At 43.7% G+C, this 19,575-nt stretch overlaps 2 protein-coding genes across 2 annotated transcripts; one reads left to right on the top strand and one right to left on the bottom strand.

Annotated features, from left to right (window-relative positions):
- Positions 1-186: 186 nt before the first annotated feature.
- LOC135396983 (WD repeat and HMG-box DNA-binding protein 1-like) lies at positions 187-12,320 on the top strand. Its single transcript, XM_064628258.1, has 27 exons — positions 187-258; positions 462-539; positions 643-754; positions 817-968; positions 1,031-1,139; positions 1,203-1,300; positions 1,656-1,704; positions 2,001-2,093; positions 2,381-2,487; positions 2,581-2,665; positions 2,735-2,794; positions 3,333-3,498; positions 3,572-3,756; positions 4,305-4,489; positions 4,907-4,988; positions 6,151-6,316; positions 6,416-6,530; positions 6,596-6,704; positions 6,796-6,857; positions 6,919-7,033; positions 7,122-7,250; positions 9,185-9,438; positions 9,507-9,607; positions 10,006-10,076; positions 10,552-10,665; positions 10,722-10,970; positions 11,999-12,320. Exons 2-27 carry the CDS (start codon positions 463-465, stop codon positions 12,179-12,181), a joined length of 3,228 nt encoding a protein of 1,075 aa, XP_064484328.1. The 5' UTR covers positions 187-258; position 462; the 3' UTR covers positions 12,182-12,320.
- LOC135396984 (endoplasmic reticulum lectin 1-like) lies at positions 12,254-18,890 on the bottom strand. Its single transcript, XM_064628259.1, has 14 exons — positions 18,564-18,890; positions 18,324-18,404; positions 18,177-18,263; positions 18,041-18,118; positions 17,843-17,900; positions 17,708-17,757; positions 17,431-17,654; positions 16,839-16,959; positions 16,559-16,699; positions 16,405-16,464; positions 15,459-15,571; positions 15,322-15,399; positions 15,174-15,252; positions 12,254-12,595 (listed from the first exon to the last, which is right to left on the bottom strand). The coding sequence occupies exons 1-14, from the start codon at positions 18,762-18,764 to the stop codon at positions 12,515-12,517; spliced, it is 1,452 nt and encodes a 483-aa protein (XP_064484329.1). The 5' UTR covers positions 18,765-18,890; the 3' UTR covers positions 12,254-12,514.
- Between the last annotated feature and the right edge of the window lie 685 nt (positions 18,891-19,575).

Below are 19,575 nucleotides of genomic sequence, written 5' to 3'. Positions count from 1 at the left end.
TCTTACTTTTTTTTTTTTTGTGACGTCACAATTGTTTTGCTTTGCTCCCGTTTCCAATTTTGACAGGAAAACGAATAAAGTGAGACATAATCACAGATATAATAATTTAACCATTACAAATTTTACAGCGAGGAAAGGCAGTCAACTCACTACTTTTTATAATGGTTTCTGCTGCCCTACGACGGCTTCACAAAGAAACGCGCCAAAACTGAACCATTGGCAGACGACATCAAAAGAAAAGTTTGAGAACAAGTTCAGGTATACTACTCTACAAATTGTTGTTAATTCCAAAGTTACTGTTTACTTTACAACATCCAGAACAGACATCTTAAGTCCAAGATGTGTTCACTTGTTCAAAAACAATTAAATTTTTGTTGTTCGCTGGGAACAACTCTGGTTGGAGGTTCGGTTTGTAAGTTTTTACTTTCACTGAGTTGTTTGCTTTGCCTTCCCTTCTACAGAATGCCAGGCACAATGAAAGACCCGAGATTCGCACATTCTGAAGGACACACAGATCTGGTGTACGATCCAAGCGGAAAGTACGTAAAGTTCGCATTCGTGAATGGAATGCGTACGCCTTCATTGTAAAAACGGAATCGTAAATGTAGGTCTTCTTGCATGTTCATATTTTTCACATCTTAGATATCTACTAACCTGCGGTTGCGATGGAGATGTTCGCATATGGGATGGCTTTGAAGATGACGATCCAGTTTCACACAACGTCGGAGACAGCGCACTTTCTTTGGCATGTGTGGTGCGTACGACAATCCTCCACCGTGAACGCCGATTAATGAAGCATGACCACCTTTTTCGCAGGAGGATCGTATTTTTGTATCTGTCGATACGTACACTGTCCATGCTTACAAATTTCCTAGTGGTGACGTTGACGGAAGTATTACAAGGTTCACTTCAGACGTTTACCATGTAAGCTGCAGCGCAGATGGAAAAACTGTTGTTGCTGGGGGTGGGTAAGTTCTGCTCATCAAGGTTGAAGAGTACGTAAACCCAGACGACACAACCTTTGTTGCAGAGACTTTGTCATAAAAGTTGTTGATGCCGATACAGGAAGCTGTAAAATATTAACTGGACACAATGCCCCTATACTCCACTGCGCTTTGGATCCTAAAGGACGGTATTTGGTACGGACAGCATTCACTGCCGTGTTGTGAAATTACAAGGCATGAATAACGTCTCCACTTCAGGCATCATCAAGTTGCGACGGTACCATCAAAGTCTGGGACATGACGGACGAGCGACCTGTCAAGACGTGGCAGGTGCTGCCAAAGAGCAGTGACTTCTGGTAATAGATAATAAATATATGAGTTCATTCTAACTGAGCTCATAAATATTAAGCACTATAGGGCCCAACACTCAGTCAGAGAATGCAGTAGTTTAAAGGGGGTCGTGACACTTTGATAAATGTTCCGTGTAGATGTGATGTGATGTGATAGATGTATCGTGGCCCTCGTACCCTCATTAAGCCCTCATACCGCCTTGTAATTGTGTTCTCTATTAATTTGGCTGAATTAATGCATCATTGCTTCCTCAATTCTCATGGCTCATTAACGCCTCGTAAAGCCTTGTAATTGTATTCTCCATTAATTTGGCTGGATGATACGATAAAAGTTCTGTTCTAACGCACTAATAAATTGCAGCGTGTCAAAAACGTTATGTCGTCTGGCTTGGTCACCTAAAGATGGAAGGGTAAGTGTTCAGCAAACATTGGTTGTTATATCGTGTCAAATTATTGAAAGATTGATAAGGCATGTGACCTTAGAAATGTATTGCGGCATTAATAAATAAATTACAGCTTGTAAGCTGAAGCTTCATCCCAAATGCGTGTCATTTCAAAGTCGTGAGGCAACTATAAAGAAAAATATTGGGCACATAGCAGACTTAGTTTAGCTATGATATCCCTCGCACAATAGCTTACAGGTAGAATGTGCACACTTTATTAATTGTTGATTTACTTGTTGTAAAGTTTTTTACTTCTCTTATAGCACATAGCAATGCCCGTGGGAAAAGAAGTTCACATCATCGTTAGGGACACGTGGGAACTGAAGAAGGCTTTGACAGATGCATCAGTGGAAGAGGTGAATAAGATTTTACACTTAAAGGACTGCGGACTATACCTTGCCCCCGCAGAATCCTGCTGCATTTATGACACTGCAATCAACATGTTTCACGCTGAATAGTCCCAGAATATTGCTTTTCTATGCGACGCAGAGGAATCATAAACTTCATTTATACTTTTGAGAGTTTTGTGTCTTTGAGCAAGGTTCGTTTAAAATACAAAATAAAATAAAGATTACATTTAAAGTCTGTAGTGGCGCTTTAAGCCTAGTTTTATTTATACCTACATTTACTCCCCTGAAAGCAGATGTTCTCGATCGTGGCATTCAGTGCATGCGGCACGTTACTAGCAGCGAGTACAACAAAAGGTCAAGTTTTTATCTGGGACTTTCAACACTTCCAGTTACTTGAAATGTGAGCATAATAGGTTGGTTACTTCTGTTTCTGTTACATGTGCCCTTGATCTTTCGTAAAAGTAACGACATCTGCAAATATTCTTTTTTGCAGACACACGCACGAAAAGAACCATGCCATCTGTAGTATGGCGTGGAACCCGGCTCGAAAAAATGAGATTGCATATTGTGATAATCAGGTGACATGACCAGTTGTGCCCATTAGTTTAGCAATGTTGCATGAGCATCGTAACACTTTCTTTTTTTAGGGCCAGCTAGGTCTGATCGACGATATCGGAGACAAACCGTCTGCAAGCACTGCAGATTCAGTAAGAAACGTTTGCAACTTTAAGCATGACCTAACGACTTCCTTTTCTTTTCTTTATTGACGGGTTTACCCAGTTTGGCTGGATGGTTGCTCCTATGTATGTCGTAGTAGTATAAAAAATGGGGAGCTGAGGATGATTCGTGTGGTGTTCTACATCAGCCGACGTTCTGTTCCTTATTCCCAAAATTTTATTCAAGAGTAGTTCATGTTGTTTGGCACTATAAAATACTGCTGATGCACATCAGTACAATTTTGGTAATTAATTCCCAGTTGCTTTATTGTAGCAAAACCGAATGTTTTTTGTATACAGTCAAACTCCTTTATAAGCGAACACCTTTTTCACGAAAATACCACTACAGCAAATTTTTTTTGGGTCCCGCTGGAGCCCTATAGGTCCAATAATGGACATCCTTTTTAACGAAAATACCTTTACTGCAAATTTGTTTTGCTGTCCCCTGAGTTTCGTTGTAAAGGAGTTTGACTGTATTTACATCATTTTACGCCTTTTTCAATTGTATTACACGACTACAAACCTACAGGCTGCAGCTACAAAATCGAAGCAGGCGACAGATGACGATATGGAGTTTGAAGACTTCCCTTTCGCACTGGATGACGATGACGAGATGGACAATGTACGTTCAGACCAGCGCAAGTCGAAGCCAGCCATAAAAGATGACGACGACAGTGACGACCCTGATGCTATTGGTGCGTATCATTGCTCCTTTTCACAGAAGCATTCACATTCTGCAACAAACTCACATTGCTCTCAATACAACAGACCTGGGTGCCATAAAGGCAACCTACGAGCCCAAAATTTTTGGCGACGAGTCAGCAGAGGCAGATGCAAAACCAGCAGCCCCCACTACAGTCATACGGGAGGTGTACAGTGGGCCAGAGCCACCTCTGGTTCAAGAAGTGTTCCAGCCGGGTTCCACACCTGTACACTTGCAGCATCGTTTCATGGTGTGTAAGCACCACACTGCGCACGTTAAACTTTCTGCATCCATGGTAGGAAAATCCTGAGAAGAGGGACAAAGAGGGAAACACACACAATCTCTCAACAACATGTATTCAGACGTGTGTCTGTGTGTGTGTCCCTTTTTGTCCTTCGTCTCGGTGTTTTCCTATGTCATGGATACTTATCACCAGCTCCCTTGCTACCTAACCAAACTTTTGGGAAGTTATTGCTCACAAAAAATCTGGCACTGCAAGAGGTACCTTCACTTAGTCCACAAATAATTTCTGATGTCGCTGTTTGCATTTCACAACAAATAATCTGGTATCACGACAATTGCCAGAACACACACAAGCATCACGTTTCTTTCCAAATTTAAAAATGAGAGAGAGAGACAGAGAAAGAAAGCTCATGACCAAAATAATTTGTAAACTGGAAATCTCCATTGGACTAAATTTCCTTTTCTGTTGCGAGCACCCTCATCTTAGCTGAAATCCTGAATGTACTGCTGACTTGAACGGGAAGATCTCGTTTGAACCTCGTTTACTTGACACAGCTGTGGAACTCTGTTGGGATGGTGAGAGCATACAATACAGAAGAAGAGAACAGCATCGAAGTAGAATTCCACGACACTACTGTCCATCACCCGTTACATCAAAGCAATGCCCTGGGTCACACTATGGCAGCTCTCTCGGAAGAAGCTTTGCTCTTGGCTTGCCCACGTGAAGACAGCAGCTCCAGGTAATGCATGCATAGCAAAACCCCCGAATGCGCAGTTTTCTGTACCATACATTTTTACTTGCACCACTAGAGTGTCCATAGGAACACTGTACGCTTTTGTCAGCTGATATAGATCAAAGCTTGCGGTTATCCATACTACCAGGCTTTCATGCCGCAGTTGTTGTGGAATATTGTCGAGTGTGTCATGTGTATTGTCAGCATGTATTGTAGGCGTATTGTATTGTATCATGAGTATTGTCAGTGTGTATTGTCGGAATGCGTCATCTGGATATCAGTCTAGCTTCTGTTTTGCTCTGAGCATGCTATGAAGCGTACTGTGATGATATACATCTGTGTGATGGTTTACAGGACTTGATTCAGAGACATTGCAACATATATTGACGACTCACCATTGTACTTTGCTTTGTTCTTGTGAAGCAAGCTGGTGTGCCTGCACTTTGGAACGTGGGATTCAAACAAGGAATGGTCTTTGGAGATGCCGGGTGAAGAGAACATTGAGGTTCGTCTTTTTGATTAGCACTTCTAACTACCGAAACCAGATGTGCAGAGGTGTGCATTGAGATATGTTTGTCTATCAGGCTGGCAACATGTAAAGCTCAGATTATTAGTACTAGCAATACGACACAAGACTTCCACCTCCTTCGCCTTTCTCGTGTATCGTCTATTGCGCTGCTAGTGTAAATAATCAAAGCTTAAACCGAGCGCCCTCAATCTGTACAATTGTGAACATGCAGAACATTGTTCTGTGAGCCATTAAGCCATTCGTGAGCCATTGTTTTTGCCACTGGGGGATGGAAACATAGAAAGTGCAACAGTACCTGTTTCATACTGAGTAATTTTAAATCCGGGTTAAAATATTTGCTACACTTACATTATTTAATGAACTGTAGTTCATTTGAGACTGTTTATTTACAAATTACCATTAATTTGAGCTTAGGGATAGAAGTTGATGTTGTCAAAGTCACAAATTTGAAGGGATGCCAGGCCTTTAGAACATAAACTTTTTTTTTTAGGCTTACATTGTGGCTTTAGAGTTTGAGACTTGCTCAAGATGGAAGTCCTAACTTTACCATACGATTGTTGTCAGGCAACATCAGCACTTATTCCCTTCTACATGGCCTCTTTCTACAAATGTCATTTGCTTGTAATCTGGGACTAGCTGGAGAAGACAACTATAGTCCACAAAATATTCTCACAAGATGTGTCAGAAAATATTGTTTCCAGGATAGATAGATTCCACATTGAAATCGGAGTTAGTGCGTGTGGACGAGGCAGAGGAGAAGAGACACATACAGCAAGCGCTAACTCCAATTTCAGTCATGTACCAAAGGACATTCTGCGCTTCTCAGTTAGATTCCACACTTTTTTCCAGTATAAAATTTGACAGGACTAATTGAACCACTGTATGCAATAAGGGGATAAGTCGACTTATCCCCTTTTTAGTATTTTTGCTGCAATGACATCTACATGCCAGTATGCACCTGGCAATGAAAATTTAGGACCTCATTGCGATTTGTTGGCCAGCTACAGCAGGGTAAAAAGCGTGAAATGCATGTGTGTCAATGGGGCGGACAACCACATCAGGCCCCTTTTCTCGGTTTGGGATTTTTCGACTTGTCCCGTTATTGCATACAGAGGTTCAATTGTGTTGTGCCTTGCAGGGCATTGCACTAGGATCAAGATGGGCAGCTGTTGCCTGCAGCTCAGGTTTGCTACGCTTGTTCACATTGGGAGGCATGCAGCAGCAGGTACTCCGTCTGCCAGGCCCTTTGCTGTGCATAGCAGGATCTGGGGACACATTAGCTGTATTCTACCATCAAGGAGCTGGTGAGTGTCTCACGTGGGTCTCTGTCAAAGCAGCACCGAAGTGCGGGAGGACTGCGGAGCTGCCCCTTCATCAAACGATTCGAAATCTCTGTGCTGCAGGTATCCCTGGGCACCAGTCTATCGCAATGGTCAGATACCAAATTGGCAAAAAGCAGAGTTGGCTGCGTTCCGTGCAAGTTCCGTTGTCTCACAAGGCGGAAATTTCTTGGGCTGGGTACGTCCCTTCAACAGCAAATCGACGGGTGTCGTGATGAACGTTTTTTTTTTTTTGCGTTGCAGGTTCACGGACGAAGGTTCACCGTGCTACGTGGACTCCTTCGGAACAGTTTGCATTTTGAGTTCTTCTTACAATCATGGGTGGCTTCCAGTGTGCAACACCAAAGAGAAAGTGGGTGAACAGACACCTTGCTTATTTAACCTGCCAGAATGTACTACGTAGAACATTTTAAATGTTATACTATGCAGTCACGTACTTTCAGACGAAGGGAAAATCTGACCACTTCTTTGTAATAGGAGTCAGTGAAGTTCGACAACTGGTGAGGTGAGTAATATGACAGGTGGTGGCGGTGGGATAATCTCTCCAATTAAACGATTTTGTACAGATGCATTCTGTGCAAGGGCACACGGTATCCCCCAGTGCTTCCAAGGCCCGTGGTGTCTATCCTCAATTTCCAATTTCCACTCGCTGAACAGGGAACCGAAAAGGGCAAGTTGGAGGTACATACACTTCTGGCTGAGTCAGATTACCTAATTCCTATTTTGAAGCAAAGCATTGACATAGCACAATGCATTTTTGTACATACAGGAGGAATATGAAAGGCTCCAACTCCTAGTTGACCTACTACACTACTGGGAGGAGAAAGGAATGGACGTCGCAGATGAATTGGTTCCAGCACGACAGAAGCTTAATCATGTTATGCTTAAGTTATTTGCGGTAAGAACTATTTGGTGCCAGTTTTCGCCTGCTTTTAAACTGTTTGCTTTCGGCTGATGCAACACATACCCATTTATACTTTCGGACAAGTTAACCCATTCACTTCCGAAGCCGGCGGTCCACCGGCCTCCTAGAAAGGGGCCACGGCGGAAGAAGCTGGCGATCCACTGGCCTCCAGAAAAGCGCTTATTTTAAAAGAGCGCTAATAGATTGCGACACTGTCAATGCTCCCCTTGTTTGGTTAATACTTTTAACGACAGATGGCAATGGCAATCCAGTATTTGTGATGGCAATTTGCGCGTTTTTTGCATGAGAACGTGATCGCGGAGAAGCACAAGTCTCACCAGTGATGATTCAAGAGTGACAATTATGAAGATTGTGATGACCCAGAATTTACAAAAGATGATGAATTCGAGGATTGGGATAAAGATAGTCAGTGAGGCATCCGAACCCGACGTTTCAGTGGTGTCTGCGCCATTATATCTAGAGTCTGAAGTTTTAGGGTTTAACCCGATTCTTCCCCGAATTGAAGGTTGCCACTTTAGGGTGAAACCCCATTTTTACCTGGCCTATTGCCCTCACTGAAACATCTGTAGGGACGAACACTAGTTTGTTTGGCAGTAAACGCAATTACATCACCATTTCTACCAAACCAGTACAATTCGTCTGAGTAATAGAGCCCGATTTCTCCCCGAGTTTAGCATACTGGAAGTTTTTCCACCTGAATTTGCAGGAATTTAGAGCACATGTTTATTTCCCCGATTTTTACCCCCCCCCCCCCAAGTTTGAAAAAAAAAAAAGAAAAGAAAATTGCCCGAAAACTTCAGGCTCTAGTTATATCACACCAAGAATGTCCTTTAAGTGCATCACAGTAGCCTAAGTTTTGGGAGCAAAATAACGCAAAAAATTATTCTCCTGCGTCTTTTGTAGCAGATGTTATGCTTTTCATTCTGTCGTACCTGCACTGGACATTCGTGAGGAATAAATCGTGGAATGCTGTGTGCGTTGCAGTGACCGATCGGCGGAAGCGAAGGGGTTAAGAACACAATCACACATGAGTCACAATGTAGCGCACCTGCATGCTTCACACTGTTGTTTGTACACTGGTCACATTGCAAAAAATGCTCAACATACAGACAACATACTTGGAGCAGATCTGCATGCTTTTAAAGGGAGCATACAAGAATTCATGTTGAGAAAACATGCGAATCAGCTTCTCCATCTGCCTTGCCTAGACCTGTTTCTGTGGGCCCAAAGTATGCAACGCGCGGTAGTTTAGCAGACGACGTGGCACTTTCAAATACATGGTCAGAGTTGTTTGCACTTGGCAAGATGCACCGCTTTTTCTGTGGATTTCCTACAGGTTTTGTAGCTCTCCTTGACGCATACCACTTAAAACACCACACAGAATCCGTCAATGAAACTCCCTACTGTTTGGATCCATGGCCGCCTGGGCCCGAAATGGCGCTGTACAAACTTTGCTACAACACCCCTATGCCCCATTCTCGATGTGTGGACTACATTATCCGCTGGCGGACATATACCTCTGTAACTGTAGCTCCTATGTTTTGTCGGAGTGTAGTGCAGACTGATGGGAGACTGCGCAATAATAATATTTAATAGTGCATTACTCTAGTTCAGCTTTACTTTAGTACTGTCACAAGAAGAAGAAAAATGCATGAAACGCTACATCGCTTATACTAATAACCTTGAACGAGTGATGTGTGAGCCAGGCCGTAAACAACGTAGAGTAAATTATTGTCGATGCAGAGCAATACTGTGAAATTTACAATAGGTATAGTCATGCACATATCCAATACAAATTGCATTTCGGTATCCACATAAACGTAAACATTTTCCTTGCTTTGGGCATGTTCCTTTCAAACTTGAACTGATCCTAGGAATGTGTACCAGTATTTGAAAATATCATGCAGCTGGCCACACGTGCAGATCGTGAGTATCGTGCACTAGATGTGGTACACCTGATGAAAACTGAACAAGTCGTCCAGGGGGCAGCACAATATGCTGCCAAGTGCCACCACCTGGCTCTTGCGGAGAGAGTCGGACGCCTGGTGGAGGAGTTAAGGGAGGGGCAGCACAATGACAACGATGAAGTAGACGAAGAAATTGAAGAGGATCCAGAAGAGGTGGCGCTTGGAGCTGCCTCAAAAATGATTAAGGCTTTTAGGTAATTAGTGCGAACGGTGGAAATGTGGAAACCTTTGAGGTTCATTGGGGGATGTTCGTTTGACTCAGAGATACAACAAAAGACAAAGGAGCTGTGCTTCGCCCAAAACCCCTGTCTGTTCGCAAGGCTTCACGTGCTGAGGGAGATACTGAACTGAATGAAAGTGAGGGTAAGTAGTAGTGGTTAAAACAGCGATAGTGTATATCTCTTACTCTAACCAGGCCTGTTTGGTATCAAAGTCTAGTAGCTGTATGTAGATACTTTTTGTGTAGCCTGGAGAAAATAGTAGGTACATTTCCAGATGCATAGTTGTAACTTACTTTCGTACATACCACTGTTTACTTTCTGCATAATCTTCGCTAACCTTTCAGTTATTCATGTAGAAGTAAGGAACACGCATTATTCAGTACGTGTGCTCAGGTTTTTCAGTGAACATTGGGATAATATGCAAAGAAGTAACTTTTGTAAAGAAATATTTTTTTTTCATGGGGCTATCTGTAATTGTAGCTTACTCTTTACAACCCTAACAACTTTAATAGTAACTGTATATATTGCTTTCTCTTCTAGTAAGAGAGAATAAGTCAACAGCTGGCCACCTGACTGTTCAATCTGCCCAGACATTTGTCAATCCCTTCAAGGTAGTTAAACATTACGGCTGTTGTTCTTGCACTACATTTTGCATAGTATGCAACTGACTCATAATCATATGGGTTTTGACAGTTCCAACAGTACAGTTTTGCAAATGTCTACAGTGTATTAACACGAGTGACATCCGCACGGAATATCCTAGTGGAAGAAAATACAAAAAGCTGTTCACAGGGTGCAAGTTCTGCTGCGGCTTGTGTTGAGCATTCGCACGGTGCTAGAATATTGGGAATGGTGTACTGCACACATAGCAGACGACACCATCAGCCCGGTCGTCTGCTATGGAATACCTTGTGGTTAAGTGTAACGTTCTTCACTTCTGGTGGATGTCACTCGTGTGAATCCACTGCAACTGTCACACTCAGTAATCAACATTAAATCTTAGACATTTTGCTTGCATACATGCTGTTTCACTTGATGGAGGACAAACTCGAAGGGCACACTGCTCTGCCTGTTTCTCCTTAACAGAAGTCAAACCAACCGCCGCAAGCAACCAAAGGACTGGACGCAGTCTTACGAGACAGCGTCACTAGGGCAGTCAACTCTTTGGAGAACAGTGATGACAGTGTTAAGAAAGCAAAGGTGAGTGGACTTCATGTAAATGCCAAAGTCAGCAGAAAACATGCCGAATTTTTCAGGCTGGACCAAGACAAATGAAATTGTTCGAAGCGCCAAAAGGGCAAGAGAACACGCCACACCAAATATCTGAACAGGAAAAGGAACTTAGACCAAAAACAGGAGCTGTTGCACCAAAAAGGTCTGGCTTCCAACTCTACCTAGACTCGGTCATGGAAGAACTCGAATCGGAACACCCAGAATTGGAGAAGGATGAATGGGTAAAGATGGCGATAAAGGATTTTAAGGCACTCCCCGCCGACGAGAGAACGGTACGTACTCTTCGGAATCAATCCGTCCGTGCGAATGATACTGCCTGAACGATAGTACAGCTCCCGTCAACCTTAATAATAACACTGGGGAAAATATGGTCTCGTTCTCTAGCGCGATTACAGCAACCCTTGTAGGCCGTGAGGAAATCCTAATTGAACAAAATTATTCTGTTAGTTTAACGCAAGGATTTTGTTCACTTAACATTCCCCCAGTGCCCCCAGGGTGGCTGTTGTTGCGCTCAGAAACAAGACCAAATTCTTTTCTAGTGTTATTATTAAGGTTGACGGGAGCTGTACACCGCTTTCTTTCACCATGATGAGGACGATGAAACGACAACGTGCATTTGGCAGCAGACATACAAGTTGGCTTGTGTTACATTTGAGCAAAACATGATACCCATGGACAAATGCAAAATACAGTCGTACAATTTTTCCCCCCGAAACTTAGAGCCTTGTGCGTTGGGGTTTTACGTTCTGAAAATTCGGGTGGCAAAATTTTGTTTCAGGAGCTATAAAGTGCGGTAAAATGAACCAATATTGGGTGGATATTAAAAAAAAAGCACTTCTCGCATTTTAGACAAACATGAAATGCTGATGAAAGATGAAAGTCACTGAAAAGGTTAGGCAGCTGTAGGAGTCGAACCCACATCGTCTGGATTGCCGGTCCAGGGCTCTACCAATTGAGCTAAGCTAACACGCCTTCTCAGCGACTTCCAGGGTGCGTCATCTGAAGGGACAAACCAGCCACTCTCTCTCACTCATCCTTCTTTCACTCTTACATTTTTGCTCACTCATACACACATTCATACGACGGGATCAACGCAGTTTCAGTGACTTTCATCTTTCATCGTTAATTTCTTAGGCAAATTGAGGCTTTGTATGTATTTGTCCCTTCTATGTTGTTCCAGCCTCAGAACATCAGTTCTCTCATGAAATGCTGAGCACGGTAAAAAATTGGTTGCACCGGTTTGTACCTAAAACATGAGGCTTTACTGAAACTTAATTCTCTTTTTTCTATTGGCACTCAGGAATGGAACAACAAAGCCAAAAATGAAGTGGATGACGTTGTGAACCCCGCAAAGCGAAAGTCGAGCACAGATGAAGAAATGACGTCGGACACAAAAAGATCGAAGCCCTCGAGCGTCAATGGAGAATCGATGATGACGACGAGTTCCAAACTGTCAAATTTTTCGTTTATCAAGAAATCTTGAGGTACGGTCTCCATTGAAATATTATGGTGTAAGTACAGTACTAGATGTGATATATGTACATTATGCTTTGCAGTTTGTTCGTACCATTTGTTTATTCAACGAGACTATGATGCGATAAATTTAGAGTGTACATTTCTTATATACAATTATCTTATCGACACCATGTGAACGGGGATTTCTTGAGACTGTTTCTTTTAATTTGCAAATGTTACGTTTATCATCGTCATTCATAATGTGTGGTCTAGAAAACAAGGCACCACTGCATCATGTTACCTTGGGGACTCATAAGGCACATTCCAATCCAATTGGGCAGGTGAAAGGAACCTACGTTATTTACACATTCTCCGTTGCCGGCGCTTGCAAGCCATTTTCATCCAGGTTTTCCATTATTGAGCAGATGATTGGGGATTCCACCTGGAATGAGAAATGCAATAATCACTATTGCATCTGGTTCATGCTGTACAATTTCTCCCAAAGAAGGTTGGTGCAAGGCTTTACACTCCTTCACTTTCCTCATTACTTTTTGGCCATTGGGATACATTTTCCCCTCCCTCATTTCAACTGATCTGTTTCAAAGCTCCCGCTTTGTTAATGACATGTTTGCTTGCCCATTGTGCTGGCTCATTCGCCACCCCTTTGTAGAATCGTCAAAAAGTAGGGGATATCTGATCACGCAGAATAAAGTAGGAAGAAACAAGCCTTTTCAAAATTTGCTATCGTATAATTTAAAGCACAATCGTGACTTCTAAGCCCCCTCTCTTTCCCTCCATTAAATTACTCCTCTTTCAATGCGCTCCTGCACAAGTGCACCGTGCACCTTTGAAAAGCAACTACTATTCTCATTCAGCTTCTGCAGTAACATCATGATTCCAAACTCCAAAACATCTCATTGGCTTTTTTGGTACTGGCTTGTATTGAAGGATGGAAAAAGAGGCTCTAGGTTATGACAAGAGCAATTTTCATTAAGGTGGCAGCGGGGCTCTTTCACATTACCCCATGATGTTACATTGTAGCATGTAACATACTGTACATCAGTGCTTCCCAAACTGCAGGTCGAAGTGGCTTGGGAACTTGAAAACAAAAAGCAACAGTTTCCGCTGCAGTCACTTCACGAATTTTGGGCAGGGTTGGTACGAAGGTTCATGATATTGAGCACTAAAGGCATGAGGAACATCTTCCCTTTCCCTCGACATACTTATGTGAACTTGACTTACTGCAGTGACGGCGACGGGAACAAAGTACAGGTCGCAGCTCAACATCGAGCCGGAACTGAGAGTTGGTGTGACCAAACCCCACCCTCGTTTCGACAAACTGTTCTCTAACAAGACCAAGCGAGGAATACTCGTTCATGGTAGCATGATGCTTACCACCTGCATTGCACCACGCTGTCATTGTTATCACAACTACAGCTCAAGATGCATCACCACCACCAATCTGTGGGTGCAGGTGCATCTGTGTGATCAGGCATTTACACCAGGCTGCGGAAAAGCCACTGTGTGAGGTGTGGTGAAATTATACGGTCAGGGAAAGTGCAAGGCCACATACTGTATTAGACTTTTTAAAGAAGCACCGAGGTACTCCCTCCCTTTATCTTTTTTCGGTTGTGGCATGTTCTGCAACAAATACAATGAGCTCCTGCGAAAGAACGAGGGGTGTGGACGAGGCCTTTGTTCCACACACCTTTTAAAAATCCTCCACCCCCCTTTGAAAGAGCGTGTAAGGGAATGAGGGGAAAAGGAGGGTACGTTGTGATGTCAGCTATCCCCCTAGCAGGGCCGATCATGTGACTTGCAGGGTTCGTACAGGCCCTTAAAATCATTGACTACCCTTGATTTCTAAAAACGATTTTTGAGGGCGCTTGAAACGCCTTGAACATAGCGTCTGTCCTTGTATTCCTTGAAAATGCAGCGGCTGAGCATGTCAGGAGGCACGTCTTGCCACTACATTTTCTCCGCATTCATCTCTCCTCTGCATTCTCTTCCCGCGCATTTTTTCCTGCCGCGTGGGAGAGTACACCGTGGCGCCATCTGGGTGTTTGTTGGGACATTAGAAGAGTATGCAATGAGCAGGCTCCCGCACCTGACTTGCGCGTGCTTTTTTCAGCATCTCCGTCGGATTTTCACTTTCATCACATCACGCATGAAGATGCCAGGTGGAACATGCAAATTCCAAGCTGCCTGGCATAATTGCAAAGATTATCATTTGTAGATGAGGCCAGACACCTGTTACCTTCAAACGTTTAGAACGCTTGGATATTGCTGTGAAGATAAGCCGAGTTCATCTGACCCTCCAGCAGTTGACGTGGCCAGTAAGAACCTCCCACTACTTCTAAAAAGCCTTGTGCAAACGCTGCTCAAGTTTTCCATCGCATGTACCCGGACAGTGAAAGCCATTCCGAACTTCATTTAATATAATCCGTTTGCACCTTGAAATCCATGAAATCTCCTCGAATTTTTGCTCGGGTATTCTGTATAAACCCTGGACTTGTGACGTAGACCGGTGCAGCTGAAGCGGGTATAAGCAGCACATGAGCTGACAATAAAGAACTCAGGAGCTGCCAACGTCGGGATGGGGATCAGGCCAGACGTCCAAGGCTGCTTTTTCAGAGCGTTTTCGTAAATTTGATGGCACAGCGACAGTGCACCACAATGCAAAAATATTTTGCGTGATTGCTCCTGATGCACAGCCTGACAAATGGAACACTGTCGAGCCATATTAAATGTCGCCTCATCGGTCCTTGAAGTAGCCCATTAGAATTTAAGAGGCCCGAAACAAACAGTTTGTATCTAGTCCGAAGTTAGTGTTCAAGAATTGGCTGCACGTATTGTGCAATGGACACTATTTATGGATGAAGCCCATTTTCCCATATATGACAACCTGGCGATTCAGTGGGATCGTGCCTCGAATTCTGGGACTTTTTGTGGCAACATTGTGGCACTCACTCATGCGGTGGGCAACAATGAGGGTTGGAGAGAATAAGCCTGTAACTTACACCCAAGATGTACTCGCAGGATTTTGGTTCCAACAAGTAGAGCGTGACGCTGTCAGGGTGCCCTTTCACATCTTTACACCTGAAGCAGAGTACATCCGGTGATCATCTGTCCAACACACATCACCAGTTTTACGTGATCACGACTCACTTGAGTCTGACCTCCACAGTACGTTTGCTTCCAGTCAGATCACAGACATCACCATCGGAGTAGAAATGAGAAATGTACCTGCAGGGAGACAGACAAGCAGTGTTAGGTTAAACAAAAGCACACACAAATTTCTTTACCTAGGAGCCTTTCCCGGCTTGGGCTTCTGTCTGGGATGCTCACTAAGCCACGCAATGTGCTTTTCCTTGTCCCACATCCCTAGAAGAATTTCGATTCGAGGCTTGCCTTTTTCCTGAAAGAATGCCAGTACTGGATCAGTTCCCATCATCCCGTCTGGTCAGTAACTGGGAACATTACCGCAGTTTCCGGCTAATAACGTGCACTGAATTCATGCAACTCAGGGAAAAGGTGCGGATGCCAGGAATCGAACCTGGGTCTTCTGATCTGCGGTCGGATATGGTACCACTGCACCTTTCCCTAGAGTTTTCGCTTGAGTTAGAGTGCCACAAGTACAAGGGGGACAGACAACTAGTCACGCTATTCCCATTCTCTCTTACATCTTCCTCTCTCTCACTCACTCATTTAGACACGAGTCGAGGGCGATTTGTGTAAACGACGTAAACCACAGACAGCGCTCGCCTGGCAAAAATTCCACTTTTAAAATAACACGCACAAGCTCAGTCAGTCAGTGCTTATGCTCAGAAAAACAAGGAAGTGTCACACTGAGATGAATCGCATTATAATCATCTGTGATAATTGGTGACTTTATGTCGGGAGACATCCATGATGATGATGAGTGGTCGGCCCGTGGATTAATTGTGCCCACCTAAGCGTCAATTAATGTACGCCAGAACCACGGAACACAGTACATATTTAGTGTCCCGTGCGGAAGACGTGTAAGGTGTGTTTAAGCAACGGTACCCTGCCACCAAGTTAGTGCCGTTCTCAGCGGGGTTTGAGACCACAACCTATATATAAAAGGTTGCTACCGGGACGGGAAACGCCACTTATAATATGCACTGTCATATAGCGGAGAGTAGGGGGCCCAGAGGGCAAGTTCCGCAGTGTATCACGCACGTTGTACGCAGGAAATTGCGGTACTTCAAAAGACGACCAGCTAGTCACCTCATGAAATTGCACAACTTTCTTCCCGTAGCAAAACTCGTACTGCCACCAGCCTGTGCCCTGAAAGCAAACACAAAAATCATAAATTTTTCCAGCCCACCTCCAAAATTTGTGCAAGGTCACATTTACGTGTTTAGAAATCTGCAGCACTTACACCAGAGAGGCAGTGATCACCACTGAGGAAGTCTCTGACTAGTTTGGGGTCGTGTGGAGAACTCGATTCGACGATCATGGAGTCGACGACCCTCTTGCTTTGCCACGTGGGTTTCATGATTGGATCTGGTTTGTGCACAGACTGCGAGAAATACAGTTTGTACCAGTGGTGTTCAACCTTCATAGCTCCCAGCACCCCTTTTGCCATTCATCCTGTCTATATTGGTCTCGACAGTTGCCCTAAGGACTGCATGGCACATATCCTAGTGAGGTAAGCTTACCTCACTAGGAGGGCTTTGTAACTGCAATAGCTCCTCCTGCAACTGCTGCAGGCTCTTTGGTTGAGACGGGGCACCATCTCTCGCGAGGCAGAGGATGTCATTCTCAGAAGCAACATTGAACCTGCAATATAATGGAATGCTTGCAGTACAATTTTATTAGTCCTTGCTTTTTAGAAAACACTGTTGAAGGTGAGAACGGGGAAGAAAACACAACCATCCTGATCCTGGCCGTGTGAAATTTATATCCCTTAAGAACTTGCGAGATTGATTGCTAGAGAAATCGAGTAATGCGTACATAATTTTGCAAAATTTCCCTCAAGCTATCTAGACAGAGAGACATACCAGGCACAGACCCATCTGAAACATGCGTCAAATAGAACTGGATGGGGCTGTTACTATCCTGTTAATTTGTGTATGCTTGCAGATTAAGTTTGTTCTTGAGAACTGTGATAAGACTATTGGTAATTTAGGACTATTTTTGTGTAGCAGCACGCAGTTAGAGCTGTGCCCACCGTACTGCAGAGACAAGCTATGCAGCAAGGATGGCGTTAAGAAACTCTCTGCACATGGCCTTAGTGCCCTTTCACCATACCTGTAGTCAGGATGTTTGCACAGAAATGGTGTAAGCACCACAGCCTGGTATTCACACGTGGACACTTCTTCTATGGAAATGACTTCATTCTTAGCATCCTCATTGCAGACGTAAAGAACACGGGTGCTGCGCTGCATTCCGTTGATGTCACACAGTGTTCCGTCCGACATGTTGATTGCAAAGAAAGGCATCTCTAATCCTTCCACACGGATTGTGTCTACTTTCTGCAAAAAGTTGCAATTAAGTGAAATTGCTGACAACAAATGTCTGCCCTCACCTTTGTTCCACCTTTTTGCTTCGAAGCGTACTCTATTAGGTAATTTGCTTCTGAAACAACACACAAACCACATACTATATTGTACACTGCGCATTCATGACAGCAATTTATGTGATACTCAAAGTAGTAATTCACCGTCACGGTCCAACTTCTGTGCATCATACTTTCCAAGGTAGAACTCCTGTACAGATACCTGCAATGTGGTGAGGAAGTACATGATGTTCCTTTCTTCACTACGAGACACACTGGAGTACAGTGGAACCCTGATGATACGATTTCCTGCATCATGTCTCTTCTGCCATCCTTAGCTTATCAGGTTTCTCTGTATCTCACCTTGTTGATAAGACTTTCTTCATGATACTGGCGTATGCGCTTTCCATGGCAGAGCTCGTATGTCCAGTACTGTTCTAGCTGTCAGTTGATTTGTTTCATGAGCGCACAGTCACACGATGTACATTTATGAGCTCACCCTATAAGAGCAAAATGTCCGAACAAAGAGTGGCTTCAGAAGTGTAAGTGGTGTCGGTCCGCGATATTGTTCTCCCTTTTCTTCGCCCTTAAAAGAAGCAAATTAAGATGTATCACCGAGCTGGGAGCTCTACTGCGAACTCTATACCTTTTTTGTCGATACTGTTTTTGGCAACAGGCACTGATACCGCTCTTTATCTGCAGAGACCACCCAAAGGGATTCGTAGTCCTGAAAAAAAAAATACATCGTTTCAACTCCTGGTTCGTGCTTTGTGCAGAAATATGATAGTTCGTGACCAAAACAGTTGGACGCTACGCCAGCCACGTCAATGTTGACGTGACCGCATAAACGCGTAATCGATACAGGAGCACGGTATGCGTTTCTCACCTTTCCGTCATCTTGTTTTTGATTTACTAAGTCGTTGTTCTTCAACAACGAATCGGCCGTCGGCCAAGTGATTTTGAACAGGATCGAGTCGTCGAACGGTTTCAAATCAGCCGTGACAAGGGGTATCGAACAGACTAATAGTACGATCGCATGATGGATTTCACCAGCAAGCATGGCTTCGGGACGGGATGTTACAAACATAAGAAGTATCGCCAAGTCCGAAAAACCGACATCTGGTCGGTTAGTTAGCGTTTAAACATCCATTGCCAAGTCTTGTCGTCTGTCGTTCCTCCCCAACCGCGCGAAGTCCATGTAACACATGGAACAGGCCCGCAGTTAATGTTTTCATTTTCCGCTTTGATTTGCTTCAAGTGTAGGAAACTGACTTTTCTGAAAATAAAATCAGTCTGTTTATATTACCTATGAACTGTATCACATTTTGTCTCGCGTAATTGACGTTTGTATTTCGAATTTTGTCTGAATGTTTCTGCGGTCCTTTCTTTGCTGTCTACAATGTTTGGCGCGAAGTGCAAACGTAAAAGAGTAAGTAATAATTTGCTTATTTATATATATGTTTGTTTCTGAACTGCCCTTTATGCTGGGTTACCATTCAACTGGGTACCAGCGACGTGACCTCGGCTGACGAACTCAACCCACGATTGTGTTCGCAGTTGTAACTCCTGTCCGTTGGCAGAACAGCGTCCGCGCATAGTGCTGCGTTTGTCAACATCCTCGTTGTTTGCCATCTGAGCTGTATGCGATTATTTCATTTGAGCTAACTTTTACTCTGGCTGGTGAAAAATGTCACTTTTCGAAACGTGTCAACTGCAAACTACTAAACGGACTAAACCACTACCGGCACTTTGACCGTTTGTTTTACTTTCGTTTCGTTTGTGTGGTTTATACCACCGTCCATACTTCGTTGCGCCGACACAACATCGAAACTACCCAACGCCGCTGCGTAGGCACAAAGTGAAGATGGAGTTAAAGAACGGTAACTGATATATTCGAT

Source organism: Ornithodoros turicata, chromosome 6 (genome assembly GCF_037126465.1).
Source record: "Ornithodoros turicata isolate Travis chromosome 6, ASM3712646v1, whole genome shotgun sequence".
Lineage (NCBI taxonomy): Eukaryota > Metazoa > Arthropoda > Arachnida > Ixodida > Argasidae > Ornithodoros > Ornithodoros turicata.
This window is presented reverse-complemented; position numbering and strand designations above follow the sequence as displayed.

Bases quoted from the DNA above. Each gene is read 5' to 3' on its own strand.
- LOC135396983 (XM_064628258.1), top strand. From the start codon at position 463: ATGCCAGGCACAATGAAAGACCCGAGATTCGCACATTCTGAAGGACAC. The intron at 2,488-2,580 runs GTGAGCATAATA...TCTTTTTTGCAG, and splicing joins CACTTCCAGTTACTTGAAAT to ACACACGCACGAAAAGAACC. The intron at 10,971-11,998 runs GTACGTACTCTT...ATTGGCACTCAG, and splicing joins TCCCCGCCGACGAGAGAACG to GAATGGAACAACAAAGCCAA.
- LOC135396984 (XM_064628259.1), bottom strand. From the start codon at position 18,764: ATGTTTGTAACATCCCGTCCCGAAGCCATGCTTGCTGGTGAAATCCAT. The intron at 15,572-16,404 runs GTGACTAGCTGG...GCATTCTTTCAG, and splicing joins AAGTTGTGCAATTTCATGAG to GAAAAAGGCAAGCCTCGAAT. The intron at 15,253-15,321 runs GTGAGTCGTGAT...ACTCTGCTTCAG, and splicing joins ACTGTGGAGGTCAGACTCAA to GTGTAAAGATGTGAAAGGGC.